We start from the raw sequence: 17,616 nt of genomic DNA on the forward strand, positions 1-17,616 counted from the left end.
AGTTGATTTTAGCAGACCTGTCCAGATGACCGTAGGACGTGACAACGTGATGGTTAAAGTCTACCATGACGCAGGTTGTCCAGTATTTGTAGGTAGGTGGGTGCGGTTGTGAAGTGCCCTGTGGCTCGTGGAGAACTGGAATCCTCAGACCTCATTTAATACCATGAGAGAGAATCTCTGAGATCTGATCTCTCTTCCTTCACCAAAGGATCTGGGACTTCTGTCCGTAAAGTGTTGTAGGTCAAAGCGGATTATTTTTTAGATGATTGGGGTCCCTTTATTACCAACACCAGAACGAGGCGAGCCGTGTGTTTTAATTTTTTTTTTAATTTTTCTTTTTTTTTCTGGGGACCAGTAATCCAAATGAAACACCCCAGCTATAAAACTATACTTGTGACATAATCACACAAGTAACTCCATAAAATGACTTAGATGGTGTCTCTACACCCACTTTCAGGCTGTAATGACTTGATCAGGTCTCTTTAAACCCTAACCTTGCACACAGCTGTTTTGATCAGTTTGTCAATTCCTCTAAAGTCGTCACCAGCATGTGATCCTTCCTGCTAATCAGCTGAATCTTGTGCGAACTAATAGCATTGGTCGTACAGTTCTCCATTAGTGCTGTGTAATGTAACAAATACATCTACTTGTCCTGTCACTCAAAATAACTAGAATTAGGAAAGTAATTGGGTGTAGTGCCCCAGTGTGTGGGTAATGGTGCTCTGTTGCCCCTGTCCTGCAGTGCCTTCCTGTAAGGACAGGGCTATCATCCCTGGTGGGTCAGTGGGGTTCTCTATTCAGTGGTCGCTAATCTCTTGTTCCAGTTCGGCACTTGATGGGAAATCCAGAAGCAGCAGTCAATCATTCAATGGGGGCCAGGATTGCAAGGGAGGACCTAAAGCAGTCTGCACCTCCCGTATATGCAGACCGCACACTCCCTGCCTGCAGCTTTGCAAGGGGTGGATGCGGGGATGACCTGGATCCCAATATCACGGCTATGGGGCAATAGGAAGATGGAGATTGCAGAGGATACTCGAAGCTGCTCATTATAACTGCCCCTTCCAGATTTCCCCAGTTCTCTCTATTGATTAATATACAACACCCAAATTCTCAAGGGACCAATTGGAGAAACTGCTTGGGGCTGTTGCAGGATATTTCAGGGGAGTTCCTAACCTACAGTAAGTGACCGGCTAGTAAGATGGCCTATTTACTGTAAGTTAAAGGATAATGAGGGACACATCGTTTAGCCTCTAACTGTTTTGAATTGTTGCCCTTTTTATATCACATTATGGTTATTTGGGGGCGGTTGGCATTCCTGGCCCGAATAGTGAAACGTGTAGGTCAAATCTCTCCTTCTCTCTCTGTAATATTTATTTACATACAAAGATCGACCTTTCTGCTCACTATATTGACCTTGACCCGTTTTTAAGATGATTCCTGCGGTGGTGGTGGTATGGGGGCGGGGGGGGGGGGGGATTTTGTGATCTTTACTGAGTAAACGACCTCCCGGCTTTGAGACTCACTCACACTCTGTCAGTGGAAGCCTTAATATCTGCGTTTCCTTGAAATGAGAGCAGGACAGTGATACAGGGCAGAGACCCAGCAGTATGGCTCGTATTGACTCACTTTGTATGTTTGGCAAGTTTCACACCCCATGACCCAGGCTGTCTGTGTACATGGCGCTCTCATTTTGGAAGGCTAGGAGTGAAGGGGGAAGGAGTATTTTATTCTGTAAATGTGGTGATCTGTGGGAAATGCTCTTCCTGTGATTGTGGAACAGAAATGCCACTTCGCTGTAACTTCGTAACACGCTGACCTTCGAAATCTTCATCTCATACAGAGCAGGCAGCACTAGAGACTGTTTGACAAGTTTCCTTAACGTGGAGCACACACTGTGCTATTACACATCGAATTATCTTCCCCATCGTGGGAGAGACCGTGAGATGTGATGTCCAGGGAGACCTCTATCTTGGCTCCCTTTCAATGATTTTTATAAGCTCTGTCCTTTTTATAGGGAGAGCATATGGAGAGGAGGAGACATGAAACAATGGAGAATTATCACAAACACCTTTATTTTCTGTGACCGTCCTTTTAGAATAAACACTTTTTTTTTTTTTTTTTTTTCAAGCGCCTCAATGTTTGATTAGCATTGTATGCCCTGGTTGTGCCTTGTCTGAACTGGGTTTTGATGTCATATGTCAAATCTTAAAAAATATAATGAAAATCGCAGTTAAAGAAGAATGCAAAAAGTTGTAGGTACAATTGACCTTCTTTTAGGCTGCTGGTTAATACAATGCTTTAGGGCCGGCATTGTGTGGTCATGGGGAGAGGAAGCTGGTTACATGTTTAGAATGAGTCGTTGACAGATTGGCGGAGGCTGGTTTGCTAGCAGGGATGGGATAGGTGTGAGGGATGGTTTGCTAGCCGGGATGGGATAGGTGTGAGGGCTGGTTTGCTAGCCGGCATGGGATAGGTGTGAGGGATGGTTTTCTAGCTGGGATGGGATAGGTGCGAGGGCTGGTTTGCTAGCAGGAATGGGATAGGTGTGAGGGTTGGTTTGCTAGCAGGGATGGGATAGGTGCGAGGGCTGGTTTGCTAGCAGGAATGGGATAGGTGTGAGGGTTGGTTTGCTAGCAGGGATGGGATAGGTGTGAGGGCTGGTTTGCTAGCAGGGATGGGATAGGTGTGAGGGCTGGTTTGCTAGCAGGGATGGGATAGGTGTGAGGGCTGGTTTGCTAGCAGGGATGGGATAGGTGTGAGGGTTGGTTTGCTAGCAGGGATGGGATAGGTGTGAGGGTTGGTTTGCTAGCAGGGATGGGATAGGTGTGAGGGTTGGTTTGCTAGCAAGGATGGGATAGGTGCGAGGGCTGGTTTGCTAGCAAGGATGGGATAGGTGCGAGGGCTGGTTTGCTGGCAAGGATGGGATAGGTGTGAGGGATGGTTTGCTAGCTGGGATGGGATGGTTTGCTAGCTGGGATGGGATGGTTTGCTAGCTGGGATGGGATGGTTTGCTAGCTGGGATGGGATGGTTTGCTAGCTGGGATGGGATAGGTGTGAGGGATGGTTTGCTAGCAGGGATGGGATAGGTGTGAGGGCTGGTTTGCTAGCAGGGATGGGATAGGTGTGAGGGCTGGTTTGCTAGCAGGGATGGGATAGGTGTGAGGGCTGGTTTGCTAGCAGGGATGGGATAGGTGTGAGGGCTGGTTTGCTAGCAAGGATGGGATAGGTGTGAGGGTTGGTTTGCTAGCAGGGATGGGATAGGTGCGAGGGTTGGTTTGCTAGCAAGGATGGGATAGGTGCGAGGGCTGGTTTGCTAGCAAGGATGGGATAGGTGCGAGGGCTGGTTTGCTGGCAAGGATGGGGATAGGTGTGAGGGATGGTTTGCTAGCTGGGATGGGATGGTTTGCTAGCTGGGATGGGATGGTTTGCTAGCTGGGATGGGATGGTTTGCTAGCTGGGATGGGATGGTTTGCTAGCTGGGATGGGATGGTTTGCTAGCTGGGATGGGATAGGTGTGAGGGATGGTTTGCTAGCAGGGATGGGATAGGTGTGAGGGCTGGTTTGCTAGCAGGGATGGGATAGGTGTGAGGGATGGTTTGCTAGCCGGGATGGGATAGGTGTGAGGGATGGTTTGCTAGCCGGGATGGGATAGATGTGAGGGATGGTTTGCTAGCCGGGATGGGATAGGTGTGAGGGCTGGTTTGCTAGCAAGGATGGGATAGGTGCGAGGGTTGGTTTGCTAGCAGGAATGGGATAGGTGCGAGGGCTGGTTTGCTAGCAAGGATGGGATAGGTGCGAGGGCTGGTTTGCTAGCAAGGATGGGATAGGTGCGAGGGCTGGTTTGCTAGCAGGAATGGGATAGGTGTGAGGGCTGGTTTGCTAGCAGGAATGGGATAGGTGTGAGGGCTGGTTTGCTAGCAAGGATGGGATAGGTGTGAGGGTTGGTTTGCTAGCAGGGATGGAATAGGTGTGAGGGTTGGTTTGCTAGCAGGGATGGGATAGGTGTGAGGGCTGGTTTGCTAGCAGGGATGGGATAGGTGTGAGGGCTGGTTTGCTAGCAGGGATGGGATAGGTGTGAGGGCTGGTTTGCTAGCAGGGATGGGATAGGTGTGAGGGCTGGTTTGCTAGCAGGGATGGGATAGGTGTGAGGGCTGGTTTGCTAGCAGGGATGGGATAGGTGTGAGGGCTGGTTTGCTAGCAGGGATGGGATAGGTGTGAGGGCTGGTTTGCTAGCAGGGATGGGATAGGTGTGAGGGCTGGTTTGCTAGCAGGGATGGGATAGGTGTGAGGGCTGGTTTGCTAGCAGGGATGGGATAGGTGTGAGGGCTGGTTTGCTAGCAGGGATGGGATAGGTGTGAGGGCTGGTTTGCTAGCAGGGATGGGATAGGTGTGAGGGCTGGTTTGCTAGCAGGGATGGGATAGGTGTGAGGGCTGGTTTGCTAGCAGGGATGGGATAGGTGTGAGGGCTGGTTTGCTAGCAGGGATGGGATAGGTGTGAGGGCTGGTTTGCTAGCAGGGATGGGATAGGTGTGAGGGCTGGTTTGCTAGCAGGGATGGGATAGGTGTGAGGGCTGGTTTGCTAGCAGGGATGGGATAGGTGTGAGGGCTGGTTTGCTAGCAGGGATGGGATAGGTGTGAGGGCTGGTTTGCTAGCAGGGATGGGATAGGTGTGAGGGCTGGTTTGCTAGCAGGGATGGGATAGGTGTGAGGGCTGGTTTGCTAGCAGGGATGGGATAGGTGTGAGGGCTGGTTTGCTAGCAGGGATGGGATAGGTGTGAGGGCTGGTTTGCTAGCAGGGATGGGATAGGCGTGAGGGCTGGTTTGCTAGCAGGGATGGGATAGGCGTGAGGGCTGGTTTGCTAGCAGGGATGGGATAGGCGTGAGGGCTGGTTTGCTAGCTGGGATGGGATAGGCGTGAGGGCTGGTTTGCTAGCTGGGATGGGATAGGCGTGAGGGCTGGTTTGCTAGCTGGGATGGGATAGGCGTGAGGGCTGGTTTGCTAGCTGGGATGGGATAGGCGTGAGGGCTGGTTTGCTAGCTGGGATGGGATAGGCGTGAGGGCTGGTTTGCTAGCTGGGATGGGATAGGCGTGAGGGCTGGTTTGCTAGCTGGGATGGGATGGGCGTGAGGGCTGGTTTGCTAGCTGGGATGGGATAGGCGTGAGGGCTGGTTTGCTAGCTGGGATGGGATAGGCGTGAGGGCTGGTTTGCTAGCTGGGATGGGATAGGCATGAGGGCTGGTTTGCTAGCTGGGATGGGATAGGCGTGAGGGCTGGTTTGCTAGCTGGGATGGGATAGGCGTGAGGGCTGGTTTGCTAGCTGGGATGGGATAGGCGTGAGGGCTGGTTTGCTAGCTGGGATGGGATAGGTGGTTCGCCAGTAGCGGAAACATGGGGACAAGGATAATGAAATCCAGATGTTTTCTTTCTCCGTTTGGAAGCTTCCCGTGCTTTTTGGACTTTGTTGCTTAACATTATGTGAGGAGGGGGGGTTAATTTTTAATTTTTTTCCCCTCCCCCTCTTACAACCAGTGGGAACTAAATTCTCCCTTTGAATCCCATTTCCTGCTGTTTTACGGCCTCCTCCTGCTCTGGAAGTTATCGATAAGAGACCGTGCTTCCTTCCAGGTGGTAGGTTTAAAACCCAAACTGGTGTTCTACGATGTCCTGAGTCACGGGGGTATATTCAGCTTGCTGAGTGTTTCTTTTTCTTTGATTAGCCGGCCCACAGAAGAGCACGATTTCTTAGATTTAATTTAACTTCCATTCTCTAAAAAATCTAGGACTTCTAGGCTCTAAAGCTTTATGCACTGTTATTTGTTATTCTTCACATGCTGGCAAGTGGTTGCCTATCCCATTGGGTCAGATGTGTATTTTTTCTTTTTTAACTCCCACTGTTCTCAACCAGAATCTCACTGAGCATGATGGGTATTGAAGTCAAGCAGGTGTGGGCAAGTTCCTGCCCTCAGTTTGAGACTTACATTCCCAACACGGGGACTTGTATTAATTTATTGGGGGGAATAAACTGCTTATTTTTCGGGTCTACGCACGCAGCCTGCCGATTCTATCCAGGTGTTGCGTATTTGACCCCTCCATCCCTATCAATTCATGACTTTATTCTCATACCATCAGACATTGGGAGTTTATATCTGAATTATATGATGAACCTCACCAGGTGAATGAAGAAATGCCTGTCTCCGCCATAGTGAAATATTGTAGATGGAGGTCTGAGATGGCTTTAGGTTGGCTGGCATCCAGGGAAAACGACTTGTTCCTGGCAGCGCCATATTTCGCCATCACTGAATTAATGTCTTTACTAACAAAGGCCTGACCTGTTTTGTGTCCGTGGTACCCAGATATTTGTGTTTACAAATTGTTATAAACCGGTTTCTCCTGTACAAAGTATCCTTTATTTTGGTAAAGGTTTGGCTTTCGGCCTCTCTCTGGTATATTAGGTGGTATGGGCAAACTGATTTTGGTAAATTGCCGTCAATTCCCTCACACCTATCCCATCCCAGCTAGCAAACCATCCCTCACACCTATCCCATGCCACTTAAAAAAAAAAAAAAAAAAGTATTATTTTGACAGTTCTGAACATTGTGCAATAATCGACAATCTTACAGTTTGGGCCACCTCAGACAGTGGGTTAAGTTGCACATTTTTCTGCTGTGGATTTTTGCCAGGATGACGTGGTAGAAAATCCCATGTTTTTTACTTTGTAGAGCTCAGTTTCTTTATTTCATTCCTTTAGACCACTACCTCGCATTATCAGTCTCGTCTCCTGCTGTTACTACGCGGTGGGGAATTAAGTATTTGTCCCCCCTCTTCTCCCGCCCACTCATCTACCTGGGTCCTAATCCATGCAGGCTGTGTACGCTCTGGTTGGCATTCCCTCACCAGCACCAAGTGGACTTTTCAAGCTGTTCAGGTGCCACGAGATTTTTGTGAAAACGCTCTGCCACGTATCTGTCCTCTCCTGCAACATGAACGGATCTCTTCAAATAAGGCAGTAAACGTCACAATGCACAGAGAGCGTGCCAAGCTCCCATTATGGAATAACCTTCCATAGCCGCGTGCCAAGGCTCTTTATAATGAAACCAGTGTCAGCGTGCTGGCACCAACTCTGTGACATGGACTTTAGATAGAATGTATCCCAGACCGGATCTCCTGCTGTCCTGCTCAGATATTACGTGCACGTCTGCTTCCGATACAGATTCCTGCCTTTGCAAGCTTTTCACCAATTCCATGCTTTGTGTTGGAATATGTGGAGTCCAGTGAGTGTCTTGATTCATGATACACACGTATGTGATGAGTTCCATGATGTTCTACCTCGATGGAATGCACTCTGGTTATAAACCCGTTTTGAGGTGTGTGTGTGCTTTTTTTTTTTTTTTTTAAACAAGGTTTAGATCACTGGCTGAATATTTTCTTCAATCCCTCTTGCCATAAATATGGCAAAATGTCCGAATTCACGCCATTGGTTTTCTGAAGAATTCTCACTGGTTTGTCCGACTTCATAACAGAAATAACGTCTCGCTGGAAACTGGCATCCAATGAAATGGAACCAACACGATTGGAATATAAAGAAAAAGCAGAGTATTAACCGATCGGCTCTGCGTTGTCCATCCCACATACAAAAACTATTTTTATTTTGTTATTTATACTTTTTAATTCTTAGCAATCAGAAAATGTCATTTTATTGCCCGAGAGAGTGTGATTTGATGTATTTATAAACTGTGGGAGCAAAGTTCTAGACTAATGCCAAGGCCTGCCCTACACCCCACTACCAGCACACTCCCCTAGTATAAAGACTCACCCCTGTAGCAGATGGCATGGGGCTGTCCTCAGAGTTTGCTTTAAAAATGTATTTTGTGTGATTATTCCCATGTATAAATGTATTGTATGTAGCATTCGTCTGATTGTTCGGTAGTTTTCAGTCCGTATTCCATACGAATGAAAACTACCGAGCCATCAGACCACCCCAGAGAGAAGTGTGCACCTCGTTGATCTTTCACACTTCTGTAACCGCAAGCTAATTGACCATGCAATCGGTACTTTGTATACATATCTGGGTGGCCACCGTCCGGCATACGAACCTCGTGGCTGCGGCCATCTTACGCAAGAAAATCTCAGCGGTGTTTGGTCGAGTGTCTGGAACTCAAATTGGACACTCAATCACCCGAACACCGCTGAGACCTCCAGAGCTCCATAACTCCTGAACGGAGGGGCCAACCAGCCCCTCGTTCGGTGAACTAAGTGTACCGAACAAGGGTATTCATACGAATACTGATTTAACGTTGGATGGCAAGTAATTCTATATGTTTTATCTCCCGAACAGAGACCGACCGCAAGGCCAAAACACATGGAGCCCTTTTCTGGTACCACCTCGTGTGTGTGTGTGTGTGGTCGGTCAAATTGTCTCTTTCACCTAACTCCCGAACCCCTGGTCCGATCTGGGCGAATTTTGAATGTTGGTCACCCAGATCAGGGCTACCAGGGGGTACACCTTATATAATTATATCTGACTGTTTTGGGGTACATCCAGAAATCGGGTAAAACTGTATAAGTGGATTATGTGTCCCACTGAGGGGAGGAGATGTGTGGGAGGTAACATTACACTATTGGCTACTGTACAAATGAATGTGAATCCCTCCCTTGCATGGGAGAAAGCTTTAAAAGAAGGTTGTGTTATTAAAAGTTCAGTCTGCTCCTGATGCTGTGTGTCGTCCAGTCATTGGGATATTCGTGGATTACCTCGCTTGCTGTGACTATTGTTCTATGGGATTGTATTACTTGTTCCTGAGCCTCACTGGGATCTTTAGTGGAGATAACCTGTGAAAAACCAGCTCTCTGCTACAACCCCAATATCTGACACTGGGTATTTTGCTGACGCCTTGCCAGGTTGGTTGATTCCAGAGTATTGTGAAGAAGCGGCGAGCATTGAAATGGCACATGAAGACCTTCTAAAGCCAAATCAAAGCTCCAATAGTACAGGCGTAAGTTACAAAAGGATACTGTCGACCGCCTAGATATGCGAAAACAGGGGGATTTTAAAAACTAAGAGTATCATCAATGATATGACTGTCTGGTTTCTCTCGGTTATGAAATTAAGTGAATTTGTGTTAAGCGCTGTAGGATTAGTTGTCTCTAAAGACCAAAATGTATGCAGATTAAGAAACCGCATGCACAAATTATTTTTTAAATCGCCTATTTTATGCTACAAATATGGGGATTCAGTTATATCATATTGTGTGAAACCCACCGCTATGCCACATGGAACTGAATCCCCATATATGGTAGGTGATTTTTTTTAATTGGCCTTAAATTGTATTACTTTATTTTAATATCTGTAAAGATGTCCAAATATTGCATGCCGGAGGGCACTGTGCACAGGTGCCCACTGTGAGTGCCATGCATGTGATATGACTCAATGCCAACATTTCGGGATAATGTTAGACACAATACACCATGCAATGACCTTTTTTAATAACCAGTAAACACTACATGTGAAGTGCTAACTGAAGCCCTCTGCATGGTTGGTTAAACCCCCCTGTGTCTGCTGCCCCTCTGCTGTCTTAGTCCTGCAATATAATTACAGTATTGTAGTTTCTCAAACATGTTTGACATTGCACCAAGACCACTTCAATGAGATGAAGTAGTCTGGGTGCCTGTAAAGTCCATTTAATGTATTATGGATGTCGTCTTTCTACTAGTTGGGATATCTTTGTTTCCTCATTACAGACCATCTGGTCTTATTCTAAGGGCGGGGATTGCAGGATCACAAACTGGTATTTTTTTTTTTATTATTTTTTTTTTTTTAATATATATTTTTTCCTTGTATATTTATTTTTATTTTTTTGTCTACCATGCAGATGTGAAGAAAGACTGGTCAGACCATGCTTTGTGGTGGGAGAAGAAGAAAACTTGGCTTCTAAAGACCCATTGGACGTTGGACAAGTATGGAATCCAAGCGGACGCAAGGCTTCAATTTACCCCGCAGCACAAAGTTCTCAGACTGCAGCTTCCTAACATGAAATATGTAAAAGTCAAGGTGAACTTCTCAGACAGAGTCTTCAAAGCCGTCTCCGACATCTGCAAGACCTTCAGTAAGTAACCCTCCTTCTCCATGAGGCCTATCGGTTTGGGCCCTGTATCGCTAGATGAGTTTTAATTTCCATTTAATTTGTGCTGTTAGGCTGTGGTTCCCACCCCAGTCCTCATGGCACACCTGCAGTCTAGGATTTCAACATTTTCCAATTTTCAGTGGGGGAAATTCCTGGACTCCAGTCGAGCCTTGGGCCAAGATTGAAACCACATCTATCCAAAGCTTCTGATTGTCCTTGAAAAGTTGAGGTTGAAGTTGTTTTTGTGTTGGTTCAAGAACTACTTTTTTAAATCTGGTACATTGAAAGGTGTGAAAGAGTCAGGACTTTCATTGAGCTACAAGATAATGGCTGTCCTTCGGAAGTCGCTATGCTGAGTGTTGCCACAATTGGACATGTTAAAAATGACCGCAATGTTGTGGGTGTTCTATTGCTTTTAGTTTTTTTGCAAAGTAGCGAGTGTTGTCTGAACATACTACTCTCTTTAGACCTTTTGATGGCCAATTTATGAAAGGAAAGATTGATTTCTAAATCCAGGTTAAAATAATTTCTGTTCTATTCAAGGGATGTAGTGTGACCACGACATTTTCTTCTTTTTAAGGGTCTTTTCTACATGGAATTGGGGTGGAAACGATAACTGGGGACACACACCATGAGATCCAGGTTGATTAAGAAACCTTTTTTTAAAATGGAAGGGATTAATCTGAGAGAGAGTGAAACTGGGGTGAAATCAGCCAGGGATTCTGTGTTAGTGGGTCAAGGGGAGAGCGAGTGGAAAATGGGCAGACGTGAAAGAGCAAAGCCGTAGCCTTGGAAAGTTGCAAACCGAATAGGGAAGGAAGACTGTCTGGTGGTAGATTGGGAAATAAGCTGTGGAACTAGATGAACATTGATGTAGAGTGGTGTGATGGTCGTTGGGCGAATTACATGTTAAGTGATAGAGGTAGGTTGTAGTAGAGCGGGGGTATTGCTTAGTGTGGTGGTCAGTGACGTTAGCTGGGCGATGTAATTGAAGAGTGATAGAGCCAAGGGATGGGTGGTGTGGTGGTCAGTGGCGTGAGGTACTTGTAGTAGAGCGGAGGTGTAATGGATCACCTGGCACCCTGACTGGGTACCTTCCGTTGACTGATGCTCCTAGTGCTCTCCGAGGGCTCCATGCACTCCACTAGACACCATAACCACCACAGACCCCACGAACCGCCGCGGCTTGGTTGGGGTCTGTCCATCTTACACCAACTCTGGACCCTTGACCAGGGTCCAGATTCTTGTAGGTAGACCTTTTGTAATCCAGAGAGCAGGAACAGGTACAGCTCTTACAAGAGCTAGTGATTATACTCTGGGGAGTATAGTGATTATAGCAATCCCCAGAGTGTAGTTCTCCAATCCCCCAAACATGAGCCAAGACTTCATGAAGGGTATAACAGGTCTGTTTAATGCAAGCCAGCACTCACAATTTATACAATTCCTCAGGCCAGAGGCACACCCCTTCTGCCTGATGGAACACAGGCACACAAATTAATCAGAACAATACAACAATATCCAACACTCCCATTTACAGCACACAAGCCCTCCCCTCTGCCTGTGATACAATTAACTAAGACAATGGACTAACTCCATTAACTCTAAGCAGAAAAAAACCATACATTTTTACAAACCCCCAAAAGTACCCCAAAATACAACATATCCCCTGATAGCCCCGATCTGGGTGAACAACAAATCCAAAAATCACCCAGATCGGTTCAGGGGTTCAGAAATTTCCTGGAAGTCTTATTTTTGCCCCAACGTGCACATGGTCCAAAGGCCAAAACAGTTCTATACACTCGACGACAAAACTCTGCTGGACAATTTAAGATGGCTGCCGCCACATGTTTGAATCTGTTCCAGTTTAAAAGTCCAAGGGGCAGAAACAGTGCCTTTATAATCCAATATGCCCAAATAGTGTTTTTAAAGGGCAATATATCCCAGGGGCCATAGTCACAGGGCAAGAGGCTGGCAAGCAGGCCTCTCCAAATCCCAGTGACAAAGGTGCCTTCGTCACAGGAGGGATGGATGGTGTGGTGGTCAGTGACGTTCACTGGGCGAGGTACTTGTAGAGTACAGTCTTCCTTCCCGATTCTGTTTCCAAGGCCAGTTTCTCTCCAAGGATACGGCTTTTCTCTTTCACGTCTGCCACTCTCTCTCCCCTTTACCCAATAACACAGAATCCCTGGCTGATTTCTCCCCAGTTTCACTCTCTCTGATTAATCTCTTCCATTTTAAAAGGTTCTTCATCCTTCTCCATCATCCTGGATCTCATGGTGTGTCCCCAGTGCATGTCCGGTATATTGATCTGGGGAGGTTGGAGCTTTTAAAGGGAAAGTTCATTATGTTTCAAGTCTGTGAGCTAATCAATGGCTGCCTAATGAGCTGCTTTCAATACGGCTAATTGTCTGGAAGTGTCCTGCGATATAGTAGTCACTTTGTTTTGGTCCCTCAGACTCTGCTTCGAGAGGACAGTATGAATGCCAGACGGACAATTGTGGATTGTTGGCCACAATACCCGCTCTGTGAACGGGTTTTACTTTGTAATCTGGGGAACAGTGACTGCTTATACTTTATTTTCATTTTATAGTTTATTTTAACACCGTGTTTTTATTTATTTCTATTTTTTTAAACTGCAGTGTTTCCCCGTTATAAAGCATTCTTAAATGTTAAAGATCTCCGTTTCTTTTTCTTGCAAATCTCTCTTGCTCAAGACCTTCAAATAGAGATCACATTCCTCCATGTTAGTGTTTTTATATATGTATTTTTGTTTTTTTAACAGCTGATTGAGATGAGATCCTGTGACATGGTACTTTTTTATTATTTTTTTTTCTGCATGGTAATCCTTCATAAACTCAATATACTCCAGCAATGCCCGCTGGCTACCCTGGGCCCAACTTTTAGCACCATAACAAGTTCCTCTGCAGCTTTTCCGGTGTCCGGAGTCTGCCATCTTCCACATTCCCACATGTCTCTCCCCCAAACCCAAAGCTAGGTGACTCTGCAGCCTGCGGGCAGTGTGACGTGTTCATTCTCACATTGTATCTAAATAACCATGATTGGCTGCAAGCACAGGGACCGCTTATCCAAGAACGCACAGCCGAGCACTAATGTCTAGTAATGCTGAAGGAACGTTTCCGAATTGTCGTGTTGTGTGGGCTTTGGGTGCCAGGAAATGTGGGTGTGAAGCAGATTTAACAAAATCTGAGCAGAAATTCCAGTTACCAGAAGCACTAAAACGCGATGTAAAGGAGCGATGAGCTGCAGTTCTAATGTTCGAGACACCATCCCCTTCCAGTGGTGCAGGGGGTCCTTCTTGTCGCTGAAGTTTCTTTGAGAGTTTTACAATTTTTCAGGGTTTCCATTGGCAATTGAATATTCAGCCCATGTGAGTGTGATCCTCCAGTCTTGCCGTGACTAGTAACATTTAAGACTTGGCTAGTTGTGTTGGATAACAGATTTTAAGCCCTGATTGTTCCATATTGTACCAGTGGCAGACTGTTTATCGTGATTACTTTGATCTTGAGAACATGCCCCCATTCAATCTAAAATCTTTCAAGAGATCTATGGCAATATACCTCAATACAGAATGCACCCCCCCCCCCCCCCCCCATGCCATTAGGGACGCTCCCGTTTCTTGCTGTTGAAGCCCTTTGGGTATTCTCTCGTATGGGATTTCTGCTGATTCTGTCTGTAATCTGTTACCATGCCACTTGGCTCTAGTGATGCACTTCAGTGGGTGTTGGGATCGTTGGAGAAGAGGCTTCGACCATTAAATTTAAACCAGATTAGCATTAAATTAATTCAAATCTACCATTACATAGTGGGGTATTTCAATTGGTTAATACCCCAGCTTTGGAACTGATTTATTAAGTTTGTATTCGGTGTGACTGGCAGGATTACCCTAGTGTTCGTCAGTCACGTGAGCCGCAATTGGTTAATAAAAGGCTGAATGATGGCGTCTGCATCGCATGCTGATTTAGAATTCCTACCGTTTGCAGGTCCTGTCGGTCTTGTCTGTGACCCATGATGATCGCTGACCTGAAACCGCCAAATAGATGTTATATTCTTTTTATAACTTGGTTATGTGAAGGGCAATACATTACAAAACTTAAAGACTTTGTGTCTGTAATTGTCTTGGCGTGCGTAAAAGGTGCCTTTCTTTTTTTTTTAGAAAACTCATGATTATTGGATGTTTATATACTCTCCAGCTGTGCTAAATACACTGTACGTACCCATTCCATAAGAGAAGCTGATCTAACTTGTTACATAGAAACATAGAAACATAGAATGTGACGGCAGATAAGAACCATTCGGCCCATCTAGTCGGCCCAGTTTTCTAAATACTTTCATTAGTCCCTGGCCTTATCTTATAGTTAGGATAGCCTTATGCCTATCCCACGCATGCTTAAACTCCTTTACTGTGTTAACCTCTACCACTTCAGCTGGAAGGCTATTCCATGCATCCCCCCCCCCCCCCCCCGTCTCGTCTTTCCTCCAAGCTATACATGTTAAGATCCTTTAACCTTTCCTGGTAAGTTTTATCCTGCAATCCATGAACCAGTTTAGTAGCCCTTCTTTGAACTCTCTCTAAGGATGGATCAGAAAGGGGTGGTACACGTTTGGGTAGGTAGCTATGTAGCCTATATGTAGGTGTTGGAAACTTTGGCTGTGGTGTGCAATGTTTTATCCAAAGTACTCCTGGACTCAGACTGATGGATCTTCTCTGTAATATGTAAATGTGATCCACGTTTTCATTAACTTTCATCATATGGCTGGAGTTTGTGCCAATATTTTCCGGTTTGTTGTGCCTCCTCTGGCCCTGGAAAGGTTGGGTACATGGTAGGAAGACCGGTCACTTCTCTCATTCAGATAAATCATTGAATGGTTTACTAGGTTGTAACAGTTATCTTTGTATCTGCTTGAGATCCTAAAACTCCACCCTTAGCATTCCCATCTCTGCCCTAGCTCGGAGTCTATTCTAATCCAGCCTCCCTATCTCTGCCCTAGCTCGGAGTCTATTGTAATCCAGCCTCCCCATCTCTGCCCTAGCTCGGAGTCTATTGTAATCCAGCCTTCCCATCTCTGCCCTAGCTCGGAGTCTATTCTAATCCAGCCTCCCTATCTCTGCCCTAGCTCGGAGTCTATTCTAATCCAGCCTTCCCATCTCTGCCCTAGCTCGGAGTCTATTCTAATCCAGCCTTCCCATCTCTGCCCTAGCTCGGAGTCTATTGTAATCCAGCCTCCCCATCTCTGCCCTAGCTCGGAGTCTATTGTAATCCAGCCTCCCCATCTCTGCCCTAGCTCGGAGTCTATTGTAATCCAGCCTCCCCATCTCTGCCCTAGCTCGGAGTCTATTCTAATCCAGCCTTCCCATCTCTGCCCTAGCTCGGAGTCTATTCTAATCCAGCCTTCCCATCTCTGCCCTAGCTCGGAGTCTATTGTAATCCAGCCTCCCCATCTCTGCCCTAGCTCGGAGTCTATTGTAATCCAGCCTCCCCATCTCTGCCCTAGCTCGGAGTCTATTGTAATCCAGCCTCCCCATCTCTGCCCTAGCTCGGAGTCTATTGTAATCCAGCCTCCCCATCTCTGCCCTAGCTCGGAGTCTATTGTAATCCAGCCTCCCCATCTCTGCCCTAGCTCGGAGTCTATTTTAATCCAGCCTCCCCATCTCTGCCCTAGCTCGGAGTCTATTGTAATCCAGCCTCCCCATCTCTGCCCTAGCTTGGAGTCTATTGTAATCCAGCCTTCCCATCTCTGCCCTAGCTCGGAGTCTATTGTAATCCAGCCTCCCCATCTCTGCCCTAGCTCGGAGTCTATTGTAATCCAACGACCCCATCTCTGCCCTAGCTCGGAGTCTATTGTAATCCAACGACCCCATCTCTGCCCTAGCTCGGAGTCTATTGTAATCCAACGACCCCATCTCTGCCCTAGCTCGGAGTCTATTGTAATCCAACGACCCCATCTCTGCCCTAGCTCGGAGTCTATTGTAATCCAACGACCCCATCTCTGCCCTAGCTCGGAGTCTATTGTAATCCAACGACCCCATCTCTGCCCTAGCTCGGAGTCTATTGTAATCCAACGACCCCATCTCTGCCCTAGCTCGGAGTCTATTGTAATCCAACGACCCCATCTCTGCCCTAGCTCGGAGTCTATTGTAATCCAACGACCCCATCTCTGCCCTAGCTCGGAGTCTATTGTAATCCAACGACCCCATCTCTGCCCTAGCTCGGAGTCTATTGTAATCCAACGACCCCATCTCTGCCCTAGCTCGGAGTCTATTGTAATCCAACGACCCCATCTCTGCCCTAGCTCGGAGTCTATTGTAATCCAACGACCCCATCTCTGCCCTAGCTCGGAGTCTATTGTAATCCAACGACCCCATCTCTGCCCTAGCTCGGAGTCTATTGTAATCCAACGACCCCATCTCTGCCCTAGCTCGGAGTCTATTGTAATCCAACGACCCCATCTCTGCCCTAGCTCGGAGTCTATTGTAATCCAACGACCCCATCTCTGCCCTAGCTCGGAGTCTATTGTAATCCAACGACCCCATCTCTGCCCTAGCTCGGAGTCTATTGTAATCCAACGACCCCATCTCTGCCCTAGCTCGGAGTCTATTGTAATCCAACGACCCCATCTCTGCCCTAGCTCGGAGTCTATTGTAATCCAACGACCCCATCTCTGCCCTAGCTCGGAGTCTATTGTAATCCAACGACCCCATCTCTGCCCTAGCTCGGAGTCTATTGTAATCCAACGACCCCATCTCTGCCCTAGCTCGGAGTCTATTGTAATCCAACGACCCCATCTCTGCCCTAGCTCGGAGTCTATTGTAATCCAACGACCCCATCTCTGCCCTAGCTCGGAGTCTATTGTAATCCAACGACCCCATCTCTGCCCTAGCTCGGAGTCTATTGTAATCCAACGACCCCATCTCTGCCCTAGCTCGGAGTCTATTGTAATCCAACGACCCCATCTCTGCCCTAGCTCGGAGTCTATTGTAATCCAACGACCCCATCTCTGCCCTAGCTCGGAGTCTATTGTAATCCAACGACCCCATCTCTGCCCTAGCTCGGAGTCTATTGTAATCCAACGACCCCATCTCTGCCCTAGCTCGGAGTCTATTGTAATCCAACGACCCCATCTCTGCCCTAGCTCGGAGTCTATTGTAATCCAACGACCCCATCTCTGCCCTAGCTCGGAGTCTATTGTAATCCAACGACCCCATCTCTGCCCTAGCTCGGAGTCTATTGTAATCCAACGACCCCATCTCTGCCCTAGCTCGGAGTCTATTGTAATCCAACGACCCCATCTCTGCCCTAGCTCGGAGTCTATTGTAATCCAACGACCCCATCTCTGCCCTAGCTCGGAGTCTATTGTAATCCAACGACCCCATCTCTGCCCTAGCTCGGAGTCTATTGTAATCCAACGACCCCATCTCTGCCCTAGCTCGGAGTCTATTGTAATCCAACGACCCCATCTCTGCCCTAGCTCGGA

The 17,616-nt window shown here is 47.1% G+C and overlaps 1 protein-coding gene across 6 annotated transcripts in view; it reads left to right on the forward strand.

Annotated features, from left to right (window-relative positions):
- Positions 1–17,616, forward strand: part of FERMT2 (FERM domain containing kindlin 2) — a 48,402-nt gene that overhangs the window by 4,311 nt on the left and 26,475 nt on the right. For all 6 annotated transcript variants that reach the window (XM_063439842.1, XM_063439845.1, XM_063439846.1 and 3 more), the window contains exon 3: positions 9,871–10,104. In XM_063439842.1, the coding sequence (XP_063295912.1) occupies positions 9,871–10,104 (234 nt within the window). The remainder of the gene's footprint in view (positions 1–9,870; positions 10,105–17,616) is intronic.

This window comes from Pelobates fuscus, chromosome 13 (assembly GCF_036172605.1).
Source record: "Pelobates fuscus isolate aPelFus1 chromosome 13, aPelFus1.pri, whole genome shotgun sequence".
In the NCBI taxonomy this organism is placed as follows: domain Eukaryota; kingdom Metazoa; phylum Chordata; class Amphibia; order Anura; family Pelobatidae; genus Pelobates; species Pelobates fuscus.